This window comes from Athene noctua, chromosome 18 (genome assembly GCF_965140245.1).
Source record: "Athene noctua chromosome 18, bAthNoc1.hap1.1, whole genome shotgun sequence".
Lineage (NCBI taxonomy): Eukaryota > Metazoa > Chordata > Aves > Strigiformes > Strigidae > Athene > Athene noctua.
The window spans coordinates 7,823,464-7,850,956 of record NC_134054.1 but is presented as its reverse complement, the minus strand read 5'-3'; the positions used below and the strand labels follow the sequence as shown (position 1 = coordinate 7,850,956).

Here is a 27,493-nt window from a genome sequence, read left to right as displayed (position 1 = left end):
GGAGGAGGCAAGGGAAGATGTCCCCAGGTACTAAATGTTGCCTCAAGGGGTATCTCGGAGCTGGATCAAAAGGAGCCTTGCACTTTTTCAGCATTCAGTGATAGGCTGTAACGCATTTCTTCCATGGCTGTTGTTGTTTGGGTTTTGTTTTTTAAACTGAATAGAAGTTCAGGAGTGAGGTTTCTGGTGGTAGAAGGGACGTGCTCCATATGGGCATGAGACGGTGGCACATGCTGCTCCTTCCTGTGCACAGGGCTCCAAGGTGTCTGCTGAGCAAGCATGGCTGCAGGTAAGGGAGTGGGGAAAAAGGTGAGGACAGGGGCTGGGGTCATTAAAAATGTAAGTACTGGGGGCTGTGTTCCCCAGTTCTTGAAAGAGAAGCCCTGTTGTGGGTTGGAGTACAACCAAGTACCCTGGCAGACAGTGCACAGAGCTTACAAGGCTTCTACTCCTGCCTTCCTCCAGCCATGACCCACAGAAGGCACAGGCATGGCACAGGCTCTTCATCATCATCAGACCTGCACCCAGAGCTGGGGGCATGTCTGGCAGGGGTCTGCCCCCCCCATTTCACCCTTGTCCAGGCAGTGAGATACAGGCTGCGGCCAACCCCCTGCCCCTTGGGATGTCCGCACAAAAGAGCAGAAGCACCCCAGGGTCTTTCCTCTCTATCTTGCTAACAATATAATAAACCAGAAAAAAACACTGTCTCGCCACAGCACAGAGGGAGGGATGGGGTGACCAGCCAGGAGGCAGATCTCTCCTGATCCCAAGGGCTCTGCTTCTGTGAGCAGATCCAGAAGACCATGAAAACTTCTAACCCATTCAAATGGCTGCAGAATAAAACCTTTCTGAAATCATTACCATGGCAACTAAGGAAAAATAACACAGAAAGAAAATACCGACCTCAGCTATTTCACAGGAAACACCAACAACATTTTACTGACTCATCACTTGCACATTTTTAATATATATACATAAGAAAAAAGTCAAACAGGTCACATAAAGACACGATTTTCAACCTGACACCGCTCCATTAAGATCCTCTCCATTCTCTGCATGTGTGCAGAGAGGCACTGGGTCTGCCTAGAAACAGGAGTCAGACCAGGAGTCCTGGGGCAGAATGCAAGAAATTCTGATGAACGGAAACAGCTATTAATTAACAAAATGAGGCGCCCTTTTTTTTGGCCTCTCCCATGCCCAATTCCCCACCATTCTGAGTCCTCAGTCAACTAACAAGACTTCTCCATGCCCTGCCCTCATCACACCCACATTATTCCCCCTGCCTTAGTGCGCTGCTGAGCCATAGCCATCCAAAACCCCACTTTGGTTCCCTTGGGTAAATGAACTCCTCTTAGCTCCACTGCCTCTTGCTACTTTATAAATAGAAACTCAATCCACACATATTTTCAGCCATGACATCTGTTGTTTTGGGGGCTCCTTAAAAGGCATGGGGCTTTAGGTATTGTCCTGAGTCCAGCAGCACGAACCTGAGCCATGCTTAATCAGAGCCTGATAGGCTTTCTCTATGCATCCTTTGCCAAACTGGTTAAAGAAAACCATTCAGAAAGTAGCAGGATTGCAGTGGGTTTTGCTCTGTTCCTCCTGGGGTTGGAGACATGGAAAAGGCAGCGTGCTTGCTGCTTGGTGGGCTGGAGGAGGACTTCTGGGAAGTTTAGGATTAATAGGCATTTATTAAAAGGAAATTACTTTGACAGACAAGTGAACAAGTCCAGTTTCATCCCATCACCACATGGGAAAGGAGGATTTTGTTACGGGCTGAACGGAGGCTGACTATTTCATGCCATGGCAAGAAATGCTGTTAAGAAAGGGAGGAAAGCAGCTTTCATTTGAGAGAAACGGGAGCTGTCTGCACAGGAGGGACTCCCACCACCACCACTAATCTCCTCACCTTCCACCCATTCTTCCCCTTTCCAAATGTCCCTCCCACCCCACACCTGCAGAAGGAAGGAGCTGAGTCCTATGGACATGGCACCTTCTGGTCCAAGACCTTCCTCTCCACCACATCCTTGTTGAGCAACTATGGCCAACAACCAAATTTCCCATCCCCAACTGCCCATATGGGGCTGTGTCCCCATGCATCTCTGCCTCCTGTCCACCTGGCATGCAAAGGAGGGGATGAGCCCTGAGCATGATGGAGAATCTCATCAACCAACCCTGAAGGGACATGCCATGCACTGTCCCTGCCCAGGACCATAAACAGGACCTGCAAACCATGCTCTCCTTCCCTAGGTCCTGGGGTTGAGCTCTCTTCACCACTCAGAAGGCACAGCAGATATTCTTGCCTAAACTCCTTATCTCTCTCAGCTTGAGATATCTGGATGAATATTATCCCAGAAAATGCAAGAAAAACATGAACTGGCTCATCCGTCTGCCCAGGTTTCGAAGGAGCTTAAGCTGAACAAAAGCTGCATTTCCACTTGGTCACACCTTGTAAGTACTTGAGATTTAAAACCCTCTATTTCTAGTTAATCTAAACCAAGTTCGAAACTTATCTCCCCATTAGTATTTGAGAAGGTACTAGGGGGAGGGAGGAAATAAAAGAAGAGAAAGAAAAAGGATGTCTCTGTACGGCTCCTGCACAGTTCTGCTGAACCCGGGTTTCTGATGCTGGTAACACTATCTCTAATGCTGACAGACATCCACGGGGGAAAAGCCGGTTGTTTCCTAACATCAGCAAAAAAACAATTATAACAAAGAGCTAAAATCCAGCAGAGACAAGGAAAAAAAACCACCCGGCTCCTGTCTCTGCTCCTGCTGGGGGCTGAGCGGGGTGGGAAGGGGATCTGTGAGGACATGGGTGGCAGCAGGGCAGAGTCATGGGCACCAACAGCATCAGGACCAACCTCTACCAGGAGAATCAGGGAAAAAAGTGGATTGACCCCTGGGGAATCACCAACAATCAGCAACCAGGAGCATTTACAGACAAAAGCATCTGCTGGTGCAAGCTGAGGATGCTCCAGAAGCTCTAGCTGGGTTTGCTGGCTTCCACCCAAGGGGAACAGCCACAATAATCAAAGAAGGAGCAGAGAGAAATGCCCAGCTATCTGCAGAGAGCAGTGATTTTTCATCTGCGTGGGGATGAAGCAAGTTTCGAAAACACACATCATTTTCCCATTTCACTGAGCCAGAGTCTCTTCTCAACGCTGTCTGAGCAGAGATAACACAAGGATACAGATGGCAGCTGAAACAACAGCTGTAATGATAGGATCTGAGGCAGCCCGAGTATTTCCAGCCTCTGAACTAAATTAACAGGAAAGGATTGACACTTAGAGCTCCCCATCCAGGGAGCTGAAGAAAACTTTAGTAGAAGTCAAGGAATTCACATAGGCTCATTCTTAAAGCATGCAGAGAAGTGAATTATCTGATAGAAAACCCATACACTTTCCAGTTGCATGAAATCTAATTTAATTTTCAAATCATTCAGTCTCCAGAACCAGGATAAAGTCTGGTTCATAGGCACAGCCCACTTTTTTAATGACTACGAAGGCCATGGCACCCCTCTATTTTGCACAGCACTCTGAAAGAGCTTCGTGAGTGAGTCAATTAAAACACGTGAGTTGCTACAAGACCTCGTAAACCCTTTAAATCATTAAGGAGCGGAAGAACTCACGAGGTCCATAAAAAGAATTACCCCCAATAACAAACAGAGAGCTGTTTTTGAAGTGAGTGATCCTAGTGATTAACAGCTCTGATGACTTCCATTAGCATTGACTTGATTCCTCCAGTCTCCAACATCAAATCATTAATAAGAGTAATTTCTACTTAAGCAGGAGCTAATTGAATACAGCACGTGCAAATCTATAGGGCACCTCATTTTCCTACTGTGGGAGTGCCCTATGGAGCTGTAGCGCTGAGAAATTAAGTTGACACTAGCTACAGGCCCTGCGTTGGGCAAAGCCAGCAGACACCGAGGGAGGGAAAGCCTCACTGTGCTGCCAAAGCTTTGATCACTTGGCTAAGAGTAGCTGGCACAGGGCTAGAGAGATGTGTAATGGAGTTAAATAGAGACATGGGATATGCACCAAAGTGGAAGTGGAGATATCTCTAGGAGGAGAAGACAGTGCATGAATGCAGGACTTTGCGAGCTCCCAGGAAGAGCCTGGGGCAGATGAACGCTGCCTGGGGAAAGGCTGTCTCATTGATTTAGGGGATGCACACACATGCATACGTGCCCTCCTGAAGCAAAGCCTAATGAATCGGATTCATAACAGGAAGTATCAAATTAGAAATTTCACCACAGAGATAAGTCGGGCTGTACTATTAAGGGCCATGCTTGGAGTAAAGCAGACGAGGTGCAGGGTTAAGGGGCTACAGCACTGGTTTGCATTGGTGTGCGATGCAAAGAACCCCTGGAGCTACCTGGATGTGGGATGGGTCTTTGAGTCCCTGCACTCGCATGAAAAAAATCAGGAGAGGTGCAAGAGATATAAAAATATTTTACAAAAAAGGATTCCCTTCCTTCCTCACCTGGAGGCCTGACACAGATCCACACACACATGAAAGAAGCCAAAATTTAGATGTCCTGGATTGACCTGATGTGGAGCTGCGAAGGTCGGAGGGGACAGAGTGCTGCCCACAACCGCCCTATGCAGCCAGAGCAGGGCCAGGCAGGCAGCACCCTGAGAGCTGCAGCTCACCCCCGGATCCTCCACAGCCTCCTCGGGAGGCAAACAAGCACTTGGCAAGATCTCATTTTGGCACATAGGGATGTCAAAGGAGCAGCCTCCATATGCCCGACAAATCTGCAGCTGCCCTCCACCACTCCTGCAGCCAGCAACAAAACATTCAACTTGGCTGGAAGCTGCTGCAGATTAGGATGCTCTTGACCACGGAGTCCTGAGAGTAAAGTGCTTCTGATCCCCAAATCACCCTTATTTCTCGAGGCAGTGCTCACAAATGGATCCAGACCTGCTGCCTCCCAGCTTGCCCAGGACTTTGGACACTAGCAGAGACTCAAGCACCCCATGACCTGGGGCACCAGCCTGCCAAATCCTCACTGTCCAGCTCTGTTACACCACTTCTCCATGGAGCAATGAAATGTTCCTCCCACACGGAGAAATCAATCAGTGGGTGTCATGACAGCTAATAATTTTCATTTACCTTCTTCCCTGCCCACTGAATTCAGGCAGAAGCAAAAGTACGTAAATACCATTTGGGTGACTATTATAAATGCTTGAACCTGGAGCCTAATGGTTCCTCCATGCCAGGAGGTTTTCTAATGCTGCTGCAGTTACTGACCCTTCACCTCCCCTCTCGATCATCCTGGATACCTGAAAATTTCACGTCCTCTGATGCTGATTAGGAAGACTCCCATGTTTTCCAGCCTCCACTGTTTACATAAATAGACACTTTAATGCATTTTGCCAGCAAGCTTTCCTTTGATGCTTTGGCACAGATGGTTGATATTTCCATGCCGCAGCAGCTATTAGATCGTAACGTTACTGGTGACAACCCTACATCATCTGTACTGTGTACGCTCCAGGCCCCTGCAGCAGCATGCACTAGGAATTCAGCTTGAGATACTGCCACGGGCTGAGGCTGCTCCTGTCTTCTGCAGATGGAGTTTGTACACCTTGGTTTGGGGCACTGCAGCTTGTGGATTCCTACAACACCCTGCTGTAGCCAGGGGTACTCCACCAGTTACCCTCCTGCTACGGGGTGTTAGGCATCACCTCTTCCCACTTCACTGGAGAATTGTCTCCCATGGTTGATGAGCTTTTCTCCCTGGATGCTGTTCCAAAGAGACATCTGCTCTCTCTCCTATTTGTTTTTAAGAATGAACAAAAGGTTCTCTACAGGTCTGAACCAATTTCCTCTTCCTTCCTTCAGAGACACCAGGGTTTTGGATCGCTCTAGATCCAAGTCCCCACAAGCTCCAGCCATGGATTTGAACTGAATTCAGCTTTGGGGAGGCCAGAGCAGGACTCTCCAGTCTCTTGTTATGTTAACAATGGCAAAACACCGCAGAGATGGCGGCTGAAATTCAAGTGCTATTTAAACAAATGAATATGTAGGGTATAGTTCATACAATGCGAGTTCAGTCAAGGAAAATCGGAACAGCCAGGCAGCTCAATGCAAACCAGATTTTAAAAACAAAAACAAAACCCCAAAGCCCTTCCTCAAGGAAGCCCTTGCCGAATTCTTTCCCCTGCTGAGGAGTCCAACATCACGCCTTGTACTAAAGCCTTTGCATTTCACTCCAAGGAAGGACTTGGAGAAAAAAAAAAGCAGTACATTATGGAACACAGTCTGGCTTAGAGCCAGGGCTGGGGGGAAAGCAGCACAGAAACCCTCTGGTTTAGCAGCACATTTTACTCCTGCTCTATGGCAGAACAAGCTGTTGCAAAGCCCTAGCTGTTTGAACCCGCAGTGCTGCAGACTCTCAGCTTCCCTAAGGCGGATCAGTCAATTGGTTCAACAGTGTATTTAAAATCCCCTGGAGTCTACCTTTAAATCACCTTTATATTCCTCTACCCAAAGCTAATAGTTTCTACCTGCATTTTGCTTCATCTCTGTAGAAAAACAAGCTACTTAGCAGCCACATTAATAATCCGTGGCAATCTGGTTGTCATTTCCCTGATGGAAAATTTCACACTGCTGCCCAGCAGCCGCAACATGGTGAGTGCTATGTGCACCTCAAACCACTCTGCTTTCCTCCCACTAAACCCAGCAGTCGTGAGAAAGGCAAGAGTCAGAGCTGGACGGATGGGGAGGATTGGCAGAAAACGCAGAGCTAAGCCTGTACCTACGGCTCACGCAGGAACCATGTGGAAGCCACTTGATGTTGAGTGAGAAAGTCAGCAAGCTCATGTCAGAAGGAGCTTAGAGGAAAGCCAGCTCCTGAACCCCCAGCCAAACGATGGCAAAATATTAGTTGACAATGACTTTACTGTGGAAGGTGGTCTATGGAGAGGAGCTTCAGGATAGAAAGTTCTAAGGTAGGAGATGAACTCCTGGGGACACAAACTACCTTTGCTATGTGCACCCAGCACCCCTGGCCATGGGTGCTCAGTCTGGCTAGTTGGCTGATAGGTGAATGCAAGAGGTGGGGGCCAGTGTCCTCAACACACTCCCAACTTCTACTCACTTTGATGTGCCTTCAAAGAACCACTTTCACCCTAAATATCCCAACCTGGCCTTCTCTGGTTGATGAGTCTGTCAAGCAAGTGACTGAAAGACTGTTTCAGTATTCTAGGCGTCTTCCATGGAGAAAAGCAGGTCCCTCCAGGATGCCTGTCCCAAGGTGAGACACAACGCCTCCATACTTTTCTCCCCTGGCTATGATGAAGACCTCAGCTCATTAGCTCCTGCCTTGAAGTCCAGGATGCTCTGGTGGTCTCAGAGCTGCTGAATTCCACCCAACATTGCTGGGGACAGATATGGAAGGGCAGAAGCCTTCTTCCTCCTTGAGAAACCACCAGCCTCTCACAAAGTAGCTGCTAGTGCTCCCCTCTAGCAAGGTGATGGTAAACAATACAAGGCTTCTGACATGGCACCATAAAACATGTCCTGAAAGTACTTATCCTAATATAGCCCGGTGTGCCTAGGGTGGCCTCATGTGAAAAGCCCAAGAGGTAAATATTCATTAAATAAGCAGAGAGCTTAATATAGAAAGTCATGTAGTCAAGTACTCTTCAAGCCCCCTCACGTCTTTGCAAACATCAGCCGACGGAGATAAATTTGGTGCGGTTGATCACTTGCACTTTTAGGAAAGGCTCTTCTAAAACAAAAAAATCACATGTTTCAGTGTTTATAATCTCTGCGGAAAGGCCTGGTCCAGCATTTCTCCCCTCTAATTCCTGCTCTCATAACTGTCAGATTATGAAACTGCAGACTATAAGCCTCCAGAGCTTACAGAAAAACACCTCTCTGCTCTCTGCTGCCACTTTGAGCAGATGAACTAATAAAAACAATCTCTGCTATTCACTCCAAATGCCTGGGAGAAAGGAATCTGGAACAGTAGTAGCTTCAAAATACCGTCAAAGAAAGCAACCACCCACAGCGTCTGGAGTCCCCCCACGCTTATCAGCTCCCTTCACCTTGTTACCCAAAAAACACCACAAAAATCTGCCTCTTCCCATCCAGCTGCCTGCTGGGACTCACCACTGGCCAGGGCAGAGGCCAGAACCCTGCTGTCCTGTTTTCCCCGAGCTAAAGAATTAAGGAGCTGTGTTGCCTTTAGAATGATGACGGGAGCTTGCTCAGCCACCCATCCCCAGTGGGATGGTCCCCCTGGTACACACACAGCGGGAGTCTACACCAGCATCTCCCAAAGATGCTCCTGGTAAAGGGCAACAAGCTTTGACAATCTGCCCCATAGAGAGTCACAGCAAAGACGTGGTGGACCTGCTTTCACCTTTCAGCCAAAGGAAGAATATAACTGCTTATTGGTTTCTGAGAGCAACCTCCACCCCAGGTTCTTAGGAGATGATCTTCCTGATATCATTAAATAAAGGTGGAATCACTCAAGCTTCCCCACAAAACTCCCACCAAGGGCAGCACACCAAGGTGAAACCTGCAGGACTTCAGAGCACATCGCTGTTTAATGTGTACTGAAAACAATGGTTAGCCAGCCAGACTGTATTAGGCCGTCAGGGAGAAGGTGCTGGCTGGAAGGGACACATTTAGCACAGCCACGTCCCCCTGGCATTTGGTCATTGAGGCATTAATGCCATGGGAGGACACGGGAATTTGGAGCCGATCTGCAGCCACCACCACTGCCACTGGGAGCTGTGGGTGAAACGTCTCTGCGTACAACCGTGAGCGACTCTGCAAACACAAAATGTGCCAGGAAGGGAGAAAAGTAAACACCCATGGCTCAAGATGCAGGGGAGTTCCCAGCAAAGGCTGGCACTGGGACAGGGGTGGCCGTGTCTGTCTGGGAGGGGAGAGGTCTGGCATCCCACGAGAAGCACTGTGCTGGGCTGGCCACTGGGAGCCCTCAAGCCTTGGAGGGGTATATAAAGAGGTTTTGCAGCATCTCTGCTAATAAACTTCCTCCCATACCCAGATGAAGTGCACACCAAGCCATCCCATGCCCACGGCAGGACCGAGGGCACCACAGCAGGTGTGCTGCCAGCAGCAGCCACAAAACCTACGTGAGATCAGCCTGTGCAAAAGCCTCTTTAAAAGCAGAGCTCTTGTCATCCTCATGGAGACATTTCAAGAGCAACGTGGCGAGTCCTTTTCTTAATGACTATATATAGGGAAAAGCTCTGCTAGGTGACAAGTGTGTGAGAGGCTGGAGCAGAGGCAGCCTCTCGCCTGCAAGGACTCAGATAATCGAGTGGAGGAATAGCCAGCGATGAGTCTATTTTGGACTCAGCATGCTGTTGCTGGAGCGCTCACCGGGGAAGTGAAGGCATTTGTTACCTCTGCTCCAGGGACTGCAAATTCAATAGACTTCCCTGCCTGCAGCTGCACCAGCCCCGGATCCCGCAGCCGCCAGCAGCCCTGCTAGCACTGCCAGGCTGGCACAAACCCAGTGGCAAACGGCTGCTCTGCTTGGCCCCCATGCCACAGAAACCCGCCACGCGTGGTGCTGCCCACGTGACAGTGGTCTTGGCATGGTGCATCCCTGCCAGGGGTGAGATGAGGGAGGTCCTGCAGCCCAGTATCAGACAGGGTGATTGCTGCCTGCAAGCTGGAAGCAGGCTCAGAGGAGAAAAATCAGCCCTGCTCTATCCCAGGACCCTTCCTACAGCATCCCAACACCTCTCACCCCAAACCATCCCACCGGCGGCTGGAGTCAGACCCGTAACGCCTCCCACATCCCCACTGCACCTGGAGCTGCCAGGACAGCGCTCACCTGCTCGTGGTACTCGATCCCCATGCTGAGAGTGTTGATGAGAATGGCCACCATGATCCCACGGCCGAAATATTTGCTGTCCACGATCTTCCGGAAGGTCTCACACACCACATGCCAGAAGGCCAGCACCCGGCTCGCTCTCCTGGTCCGGGCTCTGGCCCGCTGCGGGTCCCGCTGGTCGCTGTAGTGGGCGTCCTGCGTGAACTCGTAGACGCCTTCACTGTCCGAGTCAGCTGTCTCGTTGTCCGTCAGCTCGGCCTCGCTCGCCAGCGCCTTGAGGCAGTAAGGGCAGCTCTCGGGGTTGCAGGAGCCACTATCAAGCTTGGTGCAGGGGCTGGAGATCTTGCAGGAGCTTTGGCAGGGACCTGAAATGCCAGTGGGGCAGGGGCAGGGCAGCACGTCAGCTGGGACAGGGGGCTGCGGACAGCCATGGGAGCAACCCCCAGTGCCCGTTAGCACCAAGCTGTTGCCCTTGACAGGACAGGCATTTCCTAAGGGGAAAAAGGGCTCCTGCTGGGTTAAAGAGCCCTAGACAAAACCTGGGCTCTCCCAACAACCTTCTCCCCAATTACAAAGCCCTCTTTGTTGCCCTCAGGCAGACACTGCTGCCAGCCCAGGACCCCTACCCCACCTCATTACAGCTCTGGCCATTACAGCTAGCAGAAAGTGATCAGCTCCCCTGGCCCTGGCACGCTCCAGACTGTAATTATGTGGAACACTGCTGCCAGCAGCCTCCTTTCTTGCTCCTGCTGTTTGCTGATGCTCCAGAATCACCAGCTTCCCCCTCCACGTGCTGCCCTCAATGGCAGCTCCCAGCTGCCAGGTGGCTCCCAGGTGACAATACCAATGGGATATTCCCCAAAAATCCCACCAGCTGGCTGCAAGGGGAGAGGCTATCTGCAAAGCATGCTCCTGACTCATGCACAGCAGCATGCAGCAGCGCAAACAAAAACCCAGTGCTAAACCAACTCAGAGACCAGCTCTGTGTATTTAGTCTCTGGGCAGCTCTTGGCTGGGGGCAGGGCTTGTTTTTTTCCCTGCACAGCTCCTGGCTGGGAAGGTCAATGCCACTGTGGTGGGGTGGAAAAGACATTGATTGCCTGGGAAAGCTTGACCAGAAACACTCCTTGGAGGCTGAGAGGGTTTGGACTAGACTGGCCTGAGCTCCCAGACCTCAGGATGTGGAGGGGAAAGAGCATCTTGCGGTGAAGGTATGAAACACATGATCCAGGAAAGCTGCATTTGGTGTCTGGCTCTGTTATGGGCTTCCTAAGCAAATCACAGATTTTTAATACTCGGCATCTGCAATTGCCATTGACCACTCGTGCAAAGCTGACACTCGATCTCCCTGAGCCTCGTATCCTGTGGACAGTGCTCAGGGATGTGCTGGGACTCAGATCTGGAAGGGGTCCATCCCCAAGTTCTGCAGCAAGTGGTGGGCAGCACAGCCACCTCCAACCCCTGCATTTTGGCAAGGAAGAGACAAAGCCATTTGGAAGTGGCCAGGCTGGGCTCCAGCTCTGCTTAGTGTCACTGAGCCCAGTTCTAGCTGATTTGGGGAGTGAGGGATTTGGGGAGCGTTCCCTGTAATTGCAGAATAAATTGGTTTGCGGGGGGAGACATGGAGATGGGAAAGAAAATGGGTTCACTGAAAACATTCATTTCGCTTGGATTCTTGCAAGTATGAATTCTGGAAGGTTAAAACCTCTCTCCTAGTTTTGGCTATAAGATGCCCTAGATAGGTCAGAAGACTCATGTTGGCCTCACCTGCAAAGCCATCGCCTTTCTCTGTAACGTGGACGGAAAAGAACCCTGCAAAGATTCAGAAAGAGAGAGAAATAAGATTGTAGCTTGTATTTCTGCAAGGCAACCCCAGACTGACATCCAGCCCCAGGCTCACCTGTGCTCTGCGTCTCCAGCAGCTTGTGCATGGTGCTGTACGGCCCGGGCGGGATGTTGAGGCTGCTCAAGGTGCTGCTCCCGGCACCGACTGCCGCCTCGCCCAGGGTCTTCTCTTTCAGCATCTCGTGGGAGGTACTGGGGTGCACCGTGGGGTACACCTTGCTGCCCACAATGTTCTTGGGGATCCCCTCTGGGCTTGGCAAGCCAAGGCCCGGCTGTGGGAGGGATGACCGGCAGCGCACCGGCTCGAAGTGGCAGTCAGCATGGTAGATGCTGTGGACAGACTCAGTGTTGCTGGGAGCGGTGCTGGGGGTCCCGTGGGGGTTTGGTGCCGAGGGGGGGAGCATCAGCCGGTTGGTCCCGTTGTGGAGTGAGCTGGTCTCCACATCGCTGATCTCCGGGCTGGCGCGGGGTGCCCGCAGGTTCCCATTGCCCAGGTGGTAATGGTGGTGGTGGTGGTGGTGGTGGTGGATGAGGTGGTGCACAGAGGACCTCTTCCTGCCCCGGCGCTTCCTGGCGTGCCGGTCGGCCCCCGTCTTGCTCGTGGGGCTGGTGAGGAAGCCCATCCTCACGCCTGCCACCCGGTAGACCTCCACAAGCTGCTTGCTGCCTTTACGGGCAATGTAAACCAGGTACTTGAGGAGTTCGTCGTAGCAGCTGCCTGGCTCTGAAAAGCTGGCGAGGGTGCTGGCGTTGGACAGGTAGCGTACCCGCTGCTCCTTCATCAGCTGGCTCTCACGCTGCTTCGTCTCCGAGAACTGCGTTGCTATCACCACCAGGCAGAGGTTGATCATGAAGAAGGAGCCCACCTAAGGGGACAGGAGCCATCAGTCATCTCAGAGTGGCCATGCCCACCCCACAGCCCTGCCTCGCCCCACGCCTCAACGCAAGGAGTGGGGGGCAAACCCCAGCCAGCCCCAGCCCCTGCGTCACCCAGCGGGGACCCCTGTCTGGGACCACGGAGGGGCTGACTCACCCCCCGAGCCCCCGCCCTGGGGACTCCCACGCCAGCACTCCATGGAGAACGTCAGAGATCAAAGACGAGAGAAGATTATTTTGACAAAAAGCTTTTGCTCTTTTAAGATGGTGTTTTTCTCTCTCCGCAGACAGCGGTTGTAATTATCACAATTAGTGGCATTACGATGAATGCACTGAGCCTTCCTGATAGGAGCGTTTTTTCTGGCAGTGTGTGGGCAGCTTGTGAGCAGATCTCTTTCCCCTGCTAACGGGATTTGCGGGTGACTGTTACACAAGGGCATCAGCAGTCTGTACCCACAGCTTGGAGATTTTATTTCCAACCAGGGTTTCATGAGGTTCTGCCTTCTGCAGAGCCCAGCATGGATCACGAAGAATTACTGACGTGCTAAAGGGCTATCACACAATGCTAACATTACTCACACAGCATCTGGAAAAGTACTGCTTGCCCTTCCTCTCCGTCATTTCGGGGATGCTGAGAGCAAGGGATTGTTTCTTTTTTGGGGAAGCTAATAGATGAACTAGAAAAAGCATCATGGACTAAACGACCTCCTACCTTCTCATCAGGTTTTGAGTCCTGGTTTGATGAGGAGCAGAAATCCCCACAATGGCCTAATGGACAACGTGCAGCTATTTTGCTGGACTTAGTCCAATTAGACAGCAAGAAAGGAACTCATCTCACTTAGCTACATCTAAGTGAGGCACCTAATGATCCTTTAGAGTCAAGAGAGAAATAGGCACATCAAGTCTGCAATGCATCTAATTTATTTGGGATGTCTACCTTTAGAGGAGATGAATCACCCCCTTAAAGCACCTATTTTTCTCCCTTGACGATAAAGGGAGTCTAGACAACGAGCTCAGCCAGTCATGGTAGACAATCCTGCTTACACAGATGAAGCCCATCATGGGAGCCCACCCCACAGAAACTCTTCGTTGGGTCCTTTGTGGTCTTGGGTGATGCTGTGAAGCATGGTTGGGCTGTGGGCAGTTATCTCTTCCCTCCTTTCTTAATGTGCTCTCTGGAGTTTGGGACTGTTTTCCTGAAATGTTCCCTCTGCACCAAGGATCCAGCCAGCTGGGTTATTCAGTATGGGGGAATTTCTGGGCAGCCTCCTCACCTTCCGGAGCAAAAAACCTGACCAGGGGAAATTTGTCTACTTTTAAACTTAAATTCAAGGTGGCAACTAAGGCAGAGGACCTGGGGGCACAAGGAGAGTAGTAGAAACAGCAGCAACAGAAGTGTATCTGTCATAACTTAAGTGCATCTTTATTTCCTTTCTTCATGTTAGCAGCAAAATGCAGCTGCAATGCAATGCTGTATTGAAGCTGCATGTCTTCCAGCAGGCTGGTTTCTACCCCTCCTACGTGGCACCACCTTTATATTCAGTGTATTATCTTCCCTGTTCCTCTGGGTCACTCCACTCTGCCCTCTCCACATGCCAGGAGGACCCCAATGTTCTAAGGCCACTCACAATGATCAGGAGGATGAAGTAGATGAAGTTGTAGAAGGAGTGTGCGTCCATGACAAAGTACATGATGTCCACCCAGCCTTCCAGTGTGATGACCTGATGGAGACAGGAAGGGAAAATGAACCCATCAAGGCTCAGTTACAACACCAAGTACACAAACGATGTTTCTGCTGGCTGGGTCATTTCTGACACCCTATAGCTGGTCTTGGTGCAATACAAGACACTAAGGAGCCAAATCCTGCTCCTACCAATGCCAATAGCCACACTACCAGCTGCTCAGTCTGAATCTAGCCCTCCTTTTCCAGCTGGACCGAATGCATTACTGCATTCTGCAGAGGGAAGAGCAGTGTCTAGGCTCTGTTCCACATCAGGGTGGCACTACTACACACACAGGGTTTGGAAACTGGGGTTTTGTCTGTTAACCTGAGATAGAGGCATCTTCAAAGCAGGCATCAAATTGCATCCCTGACATTTTGAGCACCATGCACTACTATATAAGTGCTTGCTGGTGCAAAATAGCCCCCAGGAGTGTGATTATGCAGCCCCTGGAAACATGTTGGGGGCCAGACCAACTGTTCACCCACCCTGTGACAGTTTGCAGACAGGGCTCACCTGAAATATCGCGATCCAGGCATAGCCAATGTTGTCAAAGTTGATGGCTCCCTTGAAGGGGTTGTGCTCCCCGGCAGAGCAGTTGGTGTAATACTGGTTCCAATTGACACAGGACGTGTTGGTGGTATCATTGTAGGAATAATAATCCAGGGTGCACTCGAGACCTTCTTCCCTCCGCGTTGGGATACTTCGGCAGTAGCGCATCCCATTCTCCCGGGGCTGGGAGCAGATGAAAGGGTTCTCGTCTTCGTTCTCTGTCTGGTAGTATTGCTCCAAATCCACCGTGTAGGGGCTGAAAGAGTCCAGACAGGGTTTGCACACTGATTGCAGGCAATACAGCAAGGTAACAACTGTAACAGCAAAGTCTGACATCTGTTATTCTGGATCTTGAAGCTTTTTTTTTAAAACAGATCCCCTTGGACTTTCTGCAGTCCCACTGGGTGAGATGATGTCCCTAACTGAGTTTTGGGAAACTGAGGCAGCGCACTCAGCCACCCAGCAACACCTCTGATGACATTATTAAGAGGCATTCCATCTGGAAGTGCTCTGGCTTTGACTTTATGGGACTAAGAGCAGAATTCAGCCCAGCAGGGCTTCTCAGAAATGTCTTTGCTGCAGTAAGATGGAGATCAGTCAGTTTAAGCTCCTGTATCTCCTGTCCTCCTGGAGATGCTGAGAATTGCTTGGGGAGACTCCACGTACAAGGACCTCCCAAGCTTCTTAAAAACCAAGACAGGGCCTTCATCTGCATTTCACAGTGCCTGTTCAGCCCATAGATAAGCTCTAAATTCCCTCTGAGGGTGGCCTTACCACAGAAAACCAGGCAAAACACTCTTCAGGAAAATGAAACAACCCATGGCCAGCCAGAAACTGGCTTCTTGCTCCACACACAGCTATCTCCTTAATGCTGCCAGGACTCCCACTAAAGCTTGCAAAGATATTTTTAAGCCTAGTTCAGCCTGGTTAATTCCTGCAGAATTGCCTTTAATACCCTTCAAAGCTTATCTAAACCCCTGGAATTCTGGCTCAATTAAACAGCACCCAAAACTGTGGCTCTATTGGATTTACTCAGTGGTGAAGCAGTCCTTCTGCTCTGCTGCCATTTACTTAACAGGGCCATGCCCTGGTAATGACTCTCACAACTGTTCTTTGAGGGCATGACCTACAAGAGGGGTGGCAGTTGATTAGGAGATGCATGGAAGTGGATAAAAAGTGCATCATGTCAGCTCCAGACCCGAGAACCAGTCTAGCCACAGCAGCATTATCATGGTCCTGCTGTGTGCAAGAGAGAGGCTTTGGGCTTGCAGGATTTCTCCAGGTGTGGATCTAGACAGATCAGCTCCAGGGAGTCAAATTGAAAAAAATCCACTGAAAGGTGACAGGAGTGCTGGAGCTCAGCAGAGCAGCCATCAAGGACTTGCAGTCCCCTGCCCTTCTCCTAGAATTCAAAGGGAGGGAGGTGGTGAAAAAAAGCAGATAGGTAGGAGAACAGGTATGAAAATCCTGGCTGAATGAAAGAGGCTGACAGCTACCAGGTGTTTTAACCACTGTTCAAACATTCCTACATCTGGCAAGCTGACTGCCCTGGAAACTGGGTGCTACAAAACCCCATTTGATCTAAGAAGTGCTCTTGGCCTTAAAATTGAAGGATCTGTGAAAACTAACACTTTGGGACAAGGACTATCTCTTGCTCAGACGGAAAAGGATCTAGCATCACAAAATGTATGGCAGCTCCATCAGCTTTCCCTGGGATTTAGGTGGGATTACAAATGCCACACCAACAAACACTACCAGCTGCTGAATGGGATTCAGACCTCAATGGCTCCACAAATGCAGAAAAGGTCATACGTTAACGATATGCTGAATTTAGAAAGCTTCAACTCTTATTCTGAAGAGCTTTTTGGAGGGTCATATCACAGAGGCTCCCAAGGGCTGGCTGAGGGTTAAGGACAGCTTTGCAGGACTCTAATCGCAAATTGTCACAGCTCGCTCTGTTCTGGCCATGTGTGCCGGAGCAGGAGTTGTGGCAGCATTTAGGAGCAGGGAGCATTTACAGAAGATCAGGGCTTTCTAATGGAGGATGACATCCTTGTCTCCTGGGGGGACAGACTCGCCCAAGCTGGAGAGATACTTCTGCTGCCCTTGCAGACTCACATGCTGAAGTTCTCGGGGAGGAAGCAGCGGTTCCTGAGCAAACCTGCCCACAGCTGGACTCCCACAATGCCAAAGATGAAGAAGACGAAGAAGCAGAGGAGGAGGACATTCCCCAGCATGGGCAGCGTGTCCAAAAGAAGCGTCACCAGGATGCGCATACCTGAGGTGGAAAGAAAAGGCCACAGCTGAATTTTCTTATTCCAGCTATGTTCTTCTGACTTTTTCCTTATCATCCATGCTTTCCTTCTACTGGTAGCCACTGCCTTTCCAACCACCATCCCCGTTGTGCACACATGGATTGCAAACACCACAGCTCCCCAGTCTCCTCTGGTTTCCTCCCGGAGCCCCTGGGATACCCCCCTTCATCCATGCCCTGCTCCTGGGCACATGACCTACCTTCCCCACTCCTCTCCCTTCACTCCCCATCTTCAAGCCCTCTCCTGAAGTTTTCTAGCAATTATATGTCTCCTTTTCTGAGACCGAACCGATGTTTTCCCTTGCTCAGTCATATTTCTTTCCCCACTCAGTATATATTAAAATTCCCTCCCCTCCCTAATTCCCCTCATCTACCCTAAATCCCCTCTCTTCCTTAAAATACAGGACTCTCTCTGGCAGTTAATTCTTACAAGTTCAGGAACAGCCAGTTCTGTAACAAAGACAAATTGATGGTGACTTCAACTTGACATTTACACACAAAAAAAATTGATTTCATCTGACGTCTCTGTAATATTCTGCTCATCTCTCGCTCTCCTTTTTTTCCATCTTCTGCATTCTCTCACTCACTAATATTGATTTTCATTTAAAGAAAGCTTTACTGCTGCACCCTTTACTTTGATACTTCAAGACAACTTTTTTCTCTCTTCCAGATGCTGTCACGTCCTCTATCAGGTTTTTTTCTTCTACTTCTCTGCTGGGGAACAACCACCTTGCGTCAACTCCTAATTAACTGAAATGACTTTCTGTGGTTACTGCATTTATCATCATACAAAACTCTCTTTTTTCTTTTCCCACCTTACATTTCTATCCCATTGTAACTACGTTGCAAAGAAGCCAAGATAAATTACCTGGGATTTCAAAATACATTAAGTGAATTACATCCCCAGTTAGACAGTGGCGGATAAATTCAGCCATCCATCAGTTCAGCAGTGGGGATAAAAAAACCCATTGCAAACAGGATTCTGGAACTACCGTAATGACTGAAACAGCAGCAGCAAAGCCAGATTAAGTTCAAGAGTCAGGATCAGAAAAACAGATACAGCCCAGGCACCTCCATCATCAGTAGACAGAACTGAAGCTGATTAGTTCTCGTCAAGGCACTGGGCTAGTTCAGATAGAGGAGTTCAGACTTGAATTTAATTTGGTTCAAAAAATGCTGGATTCAATACTCAGGATTGTAGGATCAGGAAAATGATGTTTCTGATGCAGTTGTACTTATGCCTAATACACCTGATCCATACAGCGGTCGAGAGGGACGGAGCTCAGCACCTCTCGCAGAGCTCTGGCTTTTGCCCAGCGCAGCAGGAACGGCTCGCTGGGCAGCCTGGCTGGGTGTGCGATGGCCTGATAAACCAGGACTGAATAGCCACCTCCCATCCCACCCAGGCTTGTTCTGGAGATGCTGGGGTTTGGGGCTACTCAGACCAGCTCCTCAGCACCTCCCGGGGGGCTGTCTACAGGCATGACAAGATTTCCTCACCCCAATTTCTCCAGGGAAGGATGGGGTAGCACAGGGAGGGTGGAAGCAGCATGGCTCAGAGCCCTCTGCCCGTGCTGCCTGGCAAGGCTGTTGGCTCAGTCAGTCCCTACCACCCACATCCCTTCACCTTAGCAGCCTCCTAAGTACCTCTTTGGATGAGAAAGGTAGGTGTCTGACAACAGTCCTGGTTATCTTATTGACTGGTGGCTCATCTCTGATGCCACAGGTGTCAAAAGGAATATTCTTTAAAGTAGGAGAGTGACGGGCACTGGAAACCAAAGAGTGGTGGTAGGACCTTAGCACTGCCAGGCCTGGGTGAATGTTTGAGCTGCAGTGTAAGACGGGAAGCATCTGTGTTTGCTCTTGCATCTTTGGGGCACAGATACCGAGAACTTGCATCAGCTGGGAGGAATAAGGATCTGACTTACTGGGAACTCTGTTAATGGCCCTGAGCGGCCGCAGGACACGAACAGTGCGGACCGCTGAGAAGCTGACGTTCTGCAGGTCCAGGGAATACTCCAGCATCCTGCAAAAGACACGAACACAGAGGAGTGTCAAGGATCTTCTGGAGAAATGTTAGATTATCAAACACTATAAATCAAATATTATATGCCAACTGCTCACAGAGGGACTTGTTACTGCATCTCTCCCATCAGGAAAGTTTGCCAGAAGAATTAATTAAGGGCTGTTTGCGTATCAGAATAAAGTCAATGAGCAAGAATGTGACACACCAGCTCCCACAGCCACAGATCTCTCTCTCATCTGCTTTGGTTACTGGTTTTGCACAGGTCCAGGGCAGAAGCTTCTGAAAGTCCCTGCACACTGCAAGGAGGCAATTTCCAGACACAGCCCTGTTTTTAACAACAGTTGTACAGATACTGTAATGAACCTGGGTTTGCTGTGCTGAGCACCACTACAACTCTGAAAAGAAGAGAGGGGCATCCCCTGTCTCAGACCCTTTCCATGGGGCAGAGGAGGTTTGCAGCACAGGACACCGAGCTATGCTAGCTCTAGCCAGCAGAGATCATTGGCAGGCAGGACTCAGGTGGACAGGCAAGCGCACAAATCAAAACTGGTAACACTTGTAGATAACAAATGGGGCAAACATGGACCAAGGGACCTCCCAGTGCTCCTACGCCATGCCTGACGGGGTTATTTCACAGCTCGGGACACTGAGGTGCAACCTTCACATGACTTCACATGTCTGAGGATACACTTGGACTTCTGCAAGTCCCTGGGGTCCCCCAGCACCACCTCACTCTGCTTATGGCACCTTTGCTCAAGCACAGCGGGGCCATCAGTCGTGTCACCACCAGGACTTTGCTCTCCAGCCATGAGAAGACACAAGAGCTCTGCCCAAAAGCATTCTTGAAGAGGCAGAGCCAGGCAAAGGCAAGGAAGAGGGCCACGAGGCTCCCTACACAGCCAGGCTCCTGCTGCCACAGGCATCCACAGGATATTAATCTCTTCTGAAAATTATCAAGTTCCATCTCAAAGCTGGTTGGGTGGTTCCCTCCCTTCAATTTCGATGGTTAGAAGCCTAACTTTCCGCCTGAATTTATTCAGGACAAGCTCATATCAATTTGTTCCTAAGGCAGCACTGTCTTTTAAGTAGCTTCTATAGCTGTTCTTTGTCCCCGGTGTTTACCCACCTGATATATTTACAGAGGACAAATCACATCTCCTCTCAGCCTCGATTTTTCAAAGCCAAACAAACCAGCTCTTCCAGCCCATCTTGCAGACAGGCTCTCTGCTTCCCAGTCACAACCTTTCTCCACACCTGCCCTGGTCTGAATTAATCTTATCTGATTAGACATCAAGCTTCTGGAGGAGGCTTTGCTGGCACCTTGCACAAAGGCGTCAGTGCTGCCGCCTCCCTCCCTGCTGGAAATCCCACAAGACTCATCAGTGCTGTGTGAGCTTTGCCACGGCTGCAGCATGCTGGAGGTTTCTGCTCTTGCTGTAATCAGCCAAAGCCACTCTCCTCCCTCCTGGCCATCAGCAGGTGAGAACCTCCCAGGGTGGAGAAGACTTTCTCTTCTTAGTTCCCAAATACATGACTCCACACTTGATGCAGTGACGCTTTATCCAATTTCTCTGCTCGGCTCTGATGAGGATGATGATGATGATGATCAAACCTATCTAAGATCAAAATAACTTCAACATATTCCTCTGTATTGAGCTGACACCCACAGCGGTGGGACAGTCCCAGAAGCTGAACTTCGGACAGGCACACATGAATGTTAGGAGTTTGTTCTCATCTTCTGACCAGAGAAGAAGGCAGCATGTCCATGAAAGCCTGCCTGCCCCCAGTGACAAAACCAGCCCCTTCCTCAGGGTGTGGGATTCACCACATTGGGTGAGCTTTGGCTAAGGTAAGGAGAGGGGCAGTAACTTTCCTGGGCTTTAATGCTTCTCAAGTTTCACTTGCTGTTTGAAAGGATTTTTGTGTGGTTTGCAGGATTCAGGTAAAAAGTTCATGTCGAACATACAGTTTTTCTTTCATCCATTATTAAAACAGAGGCTACCAGCAAAATTCAGAGCAGCATATGGTTATTTACACCAAGGCATATAATTTTCTGATTAATGACAGCTCTAGACTCACTTCCAGAGATGTATATTCTTGTAAGCTGCAATGGGCATGTTGTAAAATGCATTTTGATTTAACATATTAAACAACAATTATAACGCCAAATTTAAAAAAAAAACAACCAAACAACACTTGCTCAAACAGTGGTTTGTGCAAAGACTTGAACACCCAGACCAAGAGCAGATAGGTGCTCTCCTACCTCTGCTGCCAGACACTGCTACCAGTGCTGGCGTTACAGCACTGCAAGCTCAGCCCCAGACTTAGACTACAAGATCCAGACATTGCTGATAACTAACAGCTCAAGAGCCTTGAGAGAACCCAGTACTGGGGAAAAAAAAAGTAGGTAAAAATCAGTCACTGAAGAGCAAGTCCAACAAGAATGCCTCCCCTTCCCAGCTCGAAGGTCACTGCCCAAGGCAAGGCCATGCCTGGCAAGGGAAGATACCCAGTGAGAGCAAATGTCAGGATGTCACCAGCTGGTGAGGTGACAGGTGCATTTACCAGCATACATAACATTTACGCATTGAAAATCTGCAGTGTAAAAAGCCCCCGATGAAGCTTCAACTCAAATGTCATTTCTGTTCAAATGGGAAAGCGCGATGCCTGTCAGCGCCTCTGCCACGGACCCGGGTGCTCAGCCAAGTTAAAGGCTCGGAAAAACACTCAGCATTAAATAGGATGGATTCATAGCAAATGCTGAGACTCGTCAGAGTGATCAGCAACCCTCAATCGCTGGAGTTATTCAGAAGGAAAGCGGAAATATTTAGGACTTTCTAAGAATAAAAGCGGAGCATCTGCAAAGCCAGACGTACAGCGGGCTGGTGGTGGGATGCAGGGAGCGAGCTGATGCAAACCTTTGGCAAACACTCCTCCGAGAAGGAAACCTCCCGGGACTCAGCAGACAGACATAAGGGATGGCTCAGGATGGACTGGACAGCTGAAATTCATTCCTGTTCTGCCTGGAGATAGCAAGACTTGGAGCACGCTGGGGTTTCTTTCATATAAAACCCAAAGCGTCGGGAAGGATCTCAGAAGCGCGGTGTCAGGCAGCACCCCTGCCTGCGGCGAAGGGCTCACAGAAGCGACGCTCAGGAGCATCACAGGAGGGGTTGAAGGGGCTCTTCTCACCCAGTGAGACTCTAACAGAGCACAGAAACGCTGACAAAGCCTTTCCCACACCTACCCAGCATCGCCTCTCCGACCCACCCTGCTCTCAGCCCGGGCTCCGCTCCCATCCCCAGGACCACTCCTGCTCAGGAAGCAGAAGATGGTGTGAAGGCCCATCAGAGTCATGGAGTTTCTGAAGAAAATCTGAACTCCTGCCTTTCACAGCTGGGTTCTGGGGCTGCTGTACAGCCGGGGGATGTGGTTAAGGTCACACAAGGAACCCTTAGCAAAGCAGCCAGTGCCTGCAGGCAGGGCAGCACCCCGGGAGCTGCCCACCCCTCTGCCCGCAGAGACACAGAGCTGCTGCTCACTGACGGCAAGAGATAGGCTCAGATTTATTCAGCGTTAAAAGGTTTCCAAAACTGAGCATATAGGCACCCTTTATCTACAAAGCGCAGTAATCAGTGGATGATATTAAGCCATCGGTGTTGGAAAAGACAAGGGGAAATTATTTAGGCAGCGTTTGTATCTTCAGAAAGCTGGAATGAAATTTCCTCCCAGCCCTCGTCAGCTTTGCTGTGCTCTGCTTTTGCTCAGGAGCTGCTTCTTAAGCCTCACGAGCCTCACTGCGTTTGTGGGTGTTGCTTAATTTTAAAAATACTCATTTTAATCAAGCTGACAAGAATAAAAATAATAGTACTGGAGAGAGCGTGAACCCTGCAGCCTGCTGCATCCGGCCGCACCGTGTGTCCCAGCCAGGACACTTGACTAATGAGGCCTTTGAACCAGCAGCAAGTTCAGCTCAAGAACTGAAAGAAACTAAAGAATTCTCTTTTAAAAAGTCCTAAAACTTAAAAAACCCATGTCTTTTCACAGGTGGGTTTGAGTCAGCTCGGCTGTGAGGGAGGCTGCTGAGGGGTTTCTTTTACCCTGCAGGTTTCTGTGAGTCAGGGACGCAGCTTGCTCAGGATGCTCTGCTTCGGAGGCTGCGGTAAAGCGGCACGGAGCAGAGAGCATCCACAGCCGGGGGACTTCCCCAGCCCTGGGTCTCAGCTGCTCTTCATCCTCCCAAAGTCACTTAAAGCATCAAATTGCAAAGCTCAACCCCAGATTTTGAACTCCTGAAGGTTTGTAATCATAAGGATCGGCTTGATGTGGTTCTGCCACTTCTGCTCAGAGCAAAGAGCACTTAATTCAGGGTTAGCCAGGACGCAGCAGGGCCCTGGGAGGAGGCTCCCAGCTTCCAGGACACTCTCATCCATCCCAGAAAGCATCAGAAAGGGGCAGGCTCCTGGGAGAGGGTTTGGTGCAGCTTTCACTGCAGCTCAAAGGGGCTGTGGCTGCGATTGCACATTGGGTAATTGCGTGTGCAAATCGGCCACTTACACGGGCAATTACCCCACGGCACTCATGGTGCCCAGGCAGCGCAGAGGGCACCGTGCATCCATGTCTCCAAGGTGCTATTCCTCGCTGCAAGAGGGATCAATACAGGCAGATTGAGGCGATGAAAAGGCAACATTCATCCCTGCCTGTCTGTTATTTTATTTTTTTAAGGGATGAAGGAACTAATACATGGGGAAAGAACAGCCTTTGCCCGCAACCACAGCAGGATGCTGCAGCAGGGACCCCCGTGGGGAGCCCTGCACTGGGACTTTCTTCCCCATGTCAGAACCAGGGAGTTGAAACAGCCCCTTGATCAGTCTCACATGTCTAAAGCGCCCTTCAGAAGAGCTCTGCCTGCTTGTGAAGGGAACCGGCACTGGGAGGTGAAGGCCACACGCTGGCAGCTTCACCCAAAGCACCCAGCAGGAACCTTGCTCTGGCTGCTGCAGCCACAGGGTCACCGCTCCCCACGGAGATCAGTCTGGCGGCATTGCCCTTATCCCAATTTCCAAGCTAAAAAGCTTTTCAGAAACCATCCAGATTTAGATGGAGCAGGGATGGAGTGGGGGACTTTCTCTCCTATTACCTATAAATACAGTAAGGCTTCCTGCAGCATATTTCATCCCTGAAATTCAGCACTCAAAACCAGGAGGGAGCAAGACATCCTTAAGCGTTGTTTATGAAGGCTTCAGTGGAGCTAACTCTTTAATATAGCCTTCAACAGTGGGAGAAAAAATGATAACAAACACTAGAAGTATTCAGGAAGCAAAGAGAAAAAGAAACGGTGTCTCTGTTTCTGAAGAAAGAAGCCTGCCAACCACCTCCAGCCCCAGCTCGTCTCAAATTGTAAGCAAAATATTCCAGAAGTGTTTAACTTTCCTACAAAGTCTTTTAAGAGGCCCGTTACCGTTACAATGAGCAAAGCACAAACAGGACTCCACAGACTTGGCCAAACAACTGACTGAGCCCGGAGTAACAACAGACCCACACAACTCAAACACGGGATGAAGCACAGCCCTGCTCGGAGGGGAGCAGAAACACAGGCATGGATCCAGGGCCCTGCTCAACCCTGTGTCTAGAGAAGGCAGAGAGGAACCCTGTAAGCTCTTACAGCATCAAATTATCCCCTGATTTAAAGCCTCTCTCCTGGGAAAACAATTAACCATAGGGGGTTTTTTGTTGGTTTTGATGAGAATGGTTTAAAATACAACTCAATCCACAGGGATGCAGAGGTTCAGGGAAGTCTTTATCTGACCAAAGTCAAAACAAGCTGATGTCCTGCAAGCTGGTGGGACTGCAGCAAAATGCTTGGGGATAGGGATGGCTCCAGCTAAGGAGCAGGTAGATCTCAATCTGTGGCTGCTCTCTTCCCACAGACTGATCAGAGAAGAGGTCCCTGTGCCCGGCCCGGAGGAGAGAGAGGCAGAGTGGGTGCTGGGTCCTGGAGCAGCCAGGGACAGCAAGTCAGGGCACAGCTCCATCCCACAACTTCGGTTCACCAGCCCAAGCCCCGATCAGCACTAAACTGTAAACACTTTTGCATATTTTTGGATGTAAACAAGCGTTCATCCTTGATACCTCTGCATCTTATGCTGGGAGAGATCAAAATCATATTGAATCATCTTTAGAGGGTGAGCTGGCTTGCAACGCCTGTTAACCTTCAAGTGTTCTCTTAAAAGTGAACTCCCTAAATCCTTTCCTTTAAAATAACACAACATAATTATGCCATTCATCACTTTTTTCTTCCCTTTTCCCTATGCAACTCCGTAACCTACAGCCAAAGACGTGGTTCACTAAGCTGAGTTTTGATAATACAGCGCTATTCTCATCTCCAGTAAGTTTTACTGTAATTACAGAGATGTGTTGCAGACATTACACACTCTACAATTAGCGCTAATTGCATTACATTGTCACAAAGAAGTCATTTACTCTCCATGAGCTCATGAGATTGGTCTGGACAGTTTAACAGAGCTGAGAAGTACTTAATGGCATGCCGTGAAAGTGTCCAGCAGCGCGGCAGGAGTGAACACAGCACCCAAGCGGCTCTCCCAGCCCTCTGCAAGAGGCAGATTTGGGACAAACATGCACAAAAAGGTTTCTCTGTGATGTTAACCTCTGTCAAGTCCAGAAACTTCTCAGGGAATGGGGAGGTTAAAAAATTACAAGTTTCTGGGGGTTTCTTTGGAAGCTTCTTCTAGACCGGTGGTGGTTGGGCAGGGTTTCTATGGATGGTGTGCCTGTGGGAACGTATAGCCCTGACGTGCAGCACATCCCACATGCCCCCCAGCATGATGTGCCTTCCCCACCCGATGCCCTGCAGACAGCGTTTGCTGCTTCTCCTCTCTGCCTGCCATCACCTTCTGGGCAAGGAAGCAGAAGAGCAGGAGCCTGGGGACATGCCAGGCACTGGGGAGTCCACGCTGTCCCGCTGCTTCTCTCCTCCCATGTCTTGCACAAAAAGGGGAGGAAAAAAGTGGGAAGGCAGAAGCAGAGCTGCTTTGTTGTGGTCACCAGGGCCATGTGGAAATGCCAGTTTGGGGGTCTCTTCCCCTGTCATTTCACTGGGGAACCACACTGAAGCACTTATGCAAGACCTACATGAAAACGTGATGCACTTCATTGGGCATCTATCAAATACAGCAGGAATTTGAGGATTGCCCTGGTGCACAGTCCCCTCCAGGGCCACAGCTCAGCTCTGGCCCCTTTCCTGGCATCATGCACCCACACAGATGCAAGATGATTTCCCATTGAGCTCAGCTTGTCCCTTGCTCCTGGGCTCTGCTGTTAGCACCATGATCTGGATGCTCATCGGGATAATTTGCCCCACGGGGGATCCACAGAGCTACATTCAGGGACTACCAGAAGAATTTCTCTCCATCTGGTTGGGATTTGACCCTGGAGTACTTTTTTCTCTTATCCATACAGTGTTTTTTTACCTACTTGAGTCCAGTAACAGGCTTGGGTCCCTTAATTTTTCCTCTGCTGCAGTAGTGGCCCATTCCTGCAGCCCCTTCAGCTTTCCCCAGCACTCAGTGCTGCCGGGGATGGCTGAAGGACCCTCCAGGACAGCAGCAATGCTCTGAGCAGGATACAGTGCTCCAGGATGGATGGGTGAGGGCTGAAGGAGAGAGCAAGGATGCGAAAGGGAGCAGGGAAAGCAGGAGCTGGGGGAGGAGAGTCTCCGCTTTGTATTTAAATCCAGTTCGATCCTTTGTCAGCTGAATTGGTTCTGACGGGGCCCAGATGGGAACAGTTCATGCACATGAAGGAAAGACCCATCATTTAGTGAGAGGCAAAGCTGACCTGGCAGGAGTCACAGGAGCAGTCAAGCTGCAAAACCTCTGCAATAAATAAATGCCTCTGTTCAGGGGGGATGTGGGAAGGCGGCTTCACCAGAGGGGAAGTTGGTGCCGCTTTCCACACTCTGCCAGGGAAGGACGCAGCTCTCACACACCCAAACACCTGTGCAGATGCAGGAGATTTGATGCTTGCTTAAGCAAAGTGCAGCTCTATTTTGGCATAGGAGTTAGTACAGTCTCTGCTCATGTCCCTCTAGACTGAGGTCTCATCATGGCAGGTTCTCCACAGAAGCACATCAAGGATAACTCTAGCTCAAAGGCTCTGCAAGCTCAACGGGCAAGGCCAGGACTGGGCGGGGGGGGGAACGCAGCAGCACCCCGGAGGGGCAGAGCTGGAAGCAGCCCAGCACCCACCACCATGCCTCCCCAGGTGGGATGTCTGGCCTTGTTGGGTCTGGTTCTTCATCACACCTAATT

The 27,493-nt window shown here is 50.0% G+C and overlaps 1 protein-coding gene across 1 annotated transcript in view; it reads right to left on the bottom strand.

Moving 5' to 3' along the window:
* The window catches only part of CACNA1G (calcium voltage-gated channel subunit alpha1 G), a 149,575-nt gene that overhangs the window by 74,097 nt on the left and 47,985 nt on the right, over positions 1-27,493 (bottom strand). Inside the window, exons 4-9 of the mRNA XM_074922074.1 lie at positions 19,066-19,163; positions 16,942-17,101; positions 14,788-15,079; positions 14,179-14,271; positions 11,730-12,540; positions 9,830-10,194 (exon numbers count right to left, since the gene is read on the bottom strand). Of these exons, the coding sequence (XP_074778175.1) occupies positions 9,830-10,194; positions 11,730-12,540; positions 14,179-14,271; positions 14,788-15,079; positions 16,942-17,101; positions 19,066-19,163 (1,819 nt within the window). The remainder of the gene's footprint in view (positions 1-9,829; positions 10,195-11,729; positions 12,541-14,178; positions 14,272-14,787; positions 15,080-16,941; positions 17,102-19,065; positions 19,164-27,493) is intronic.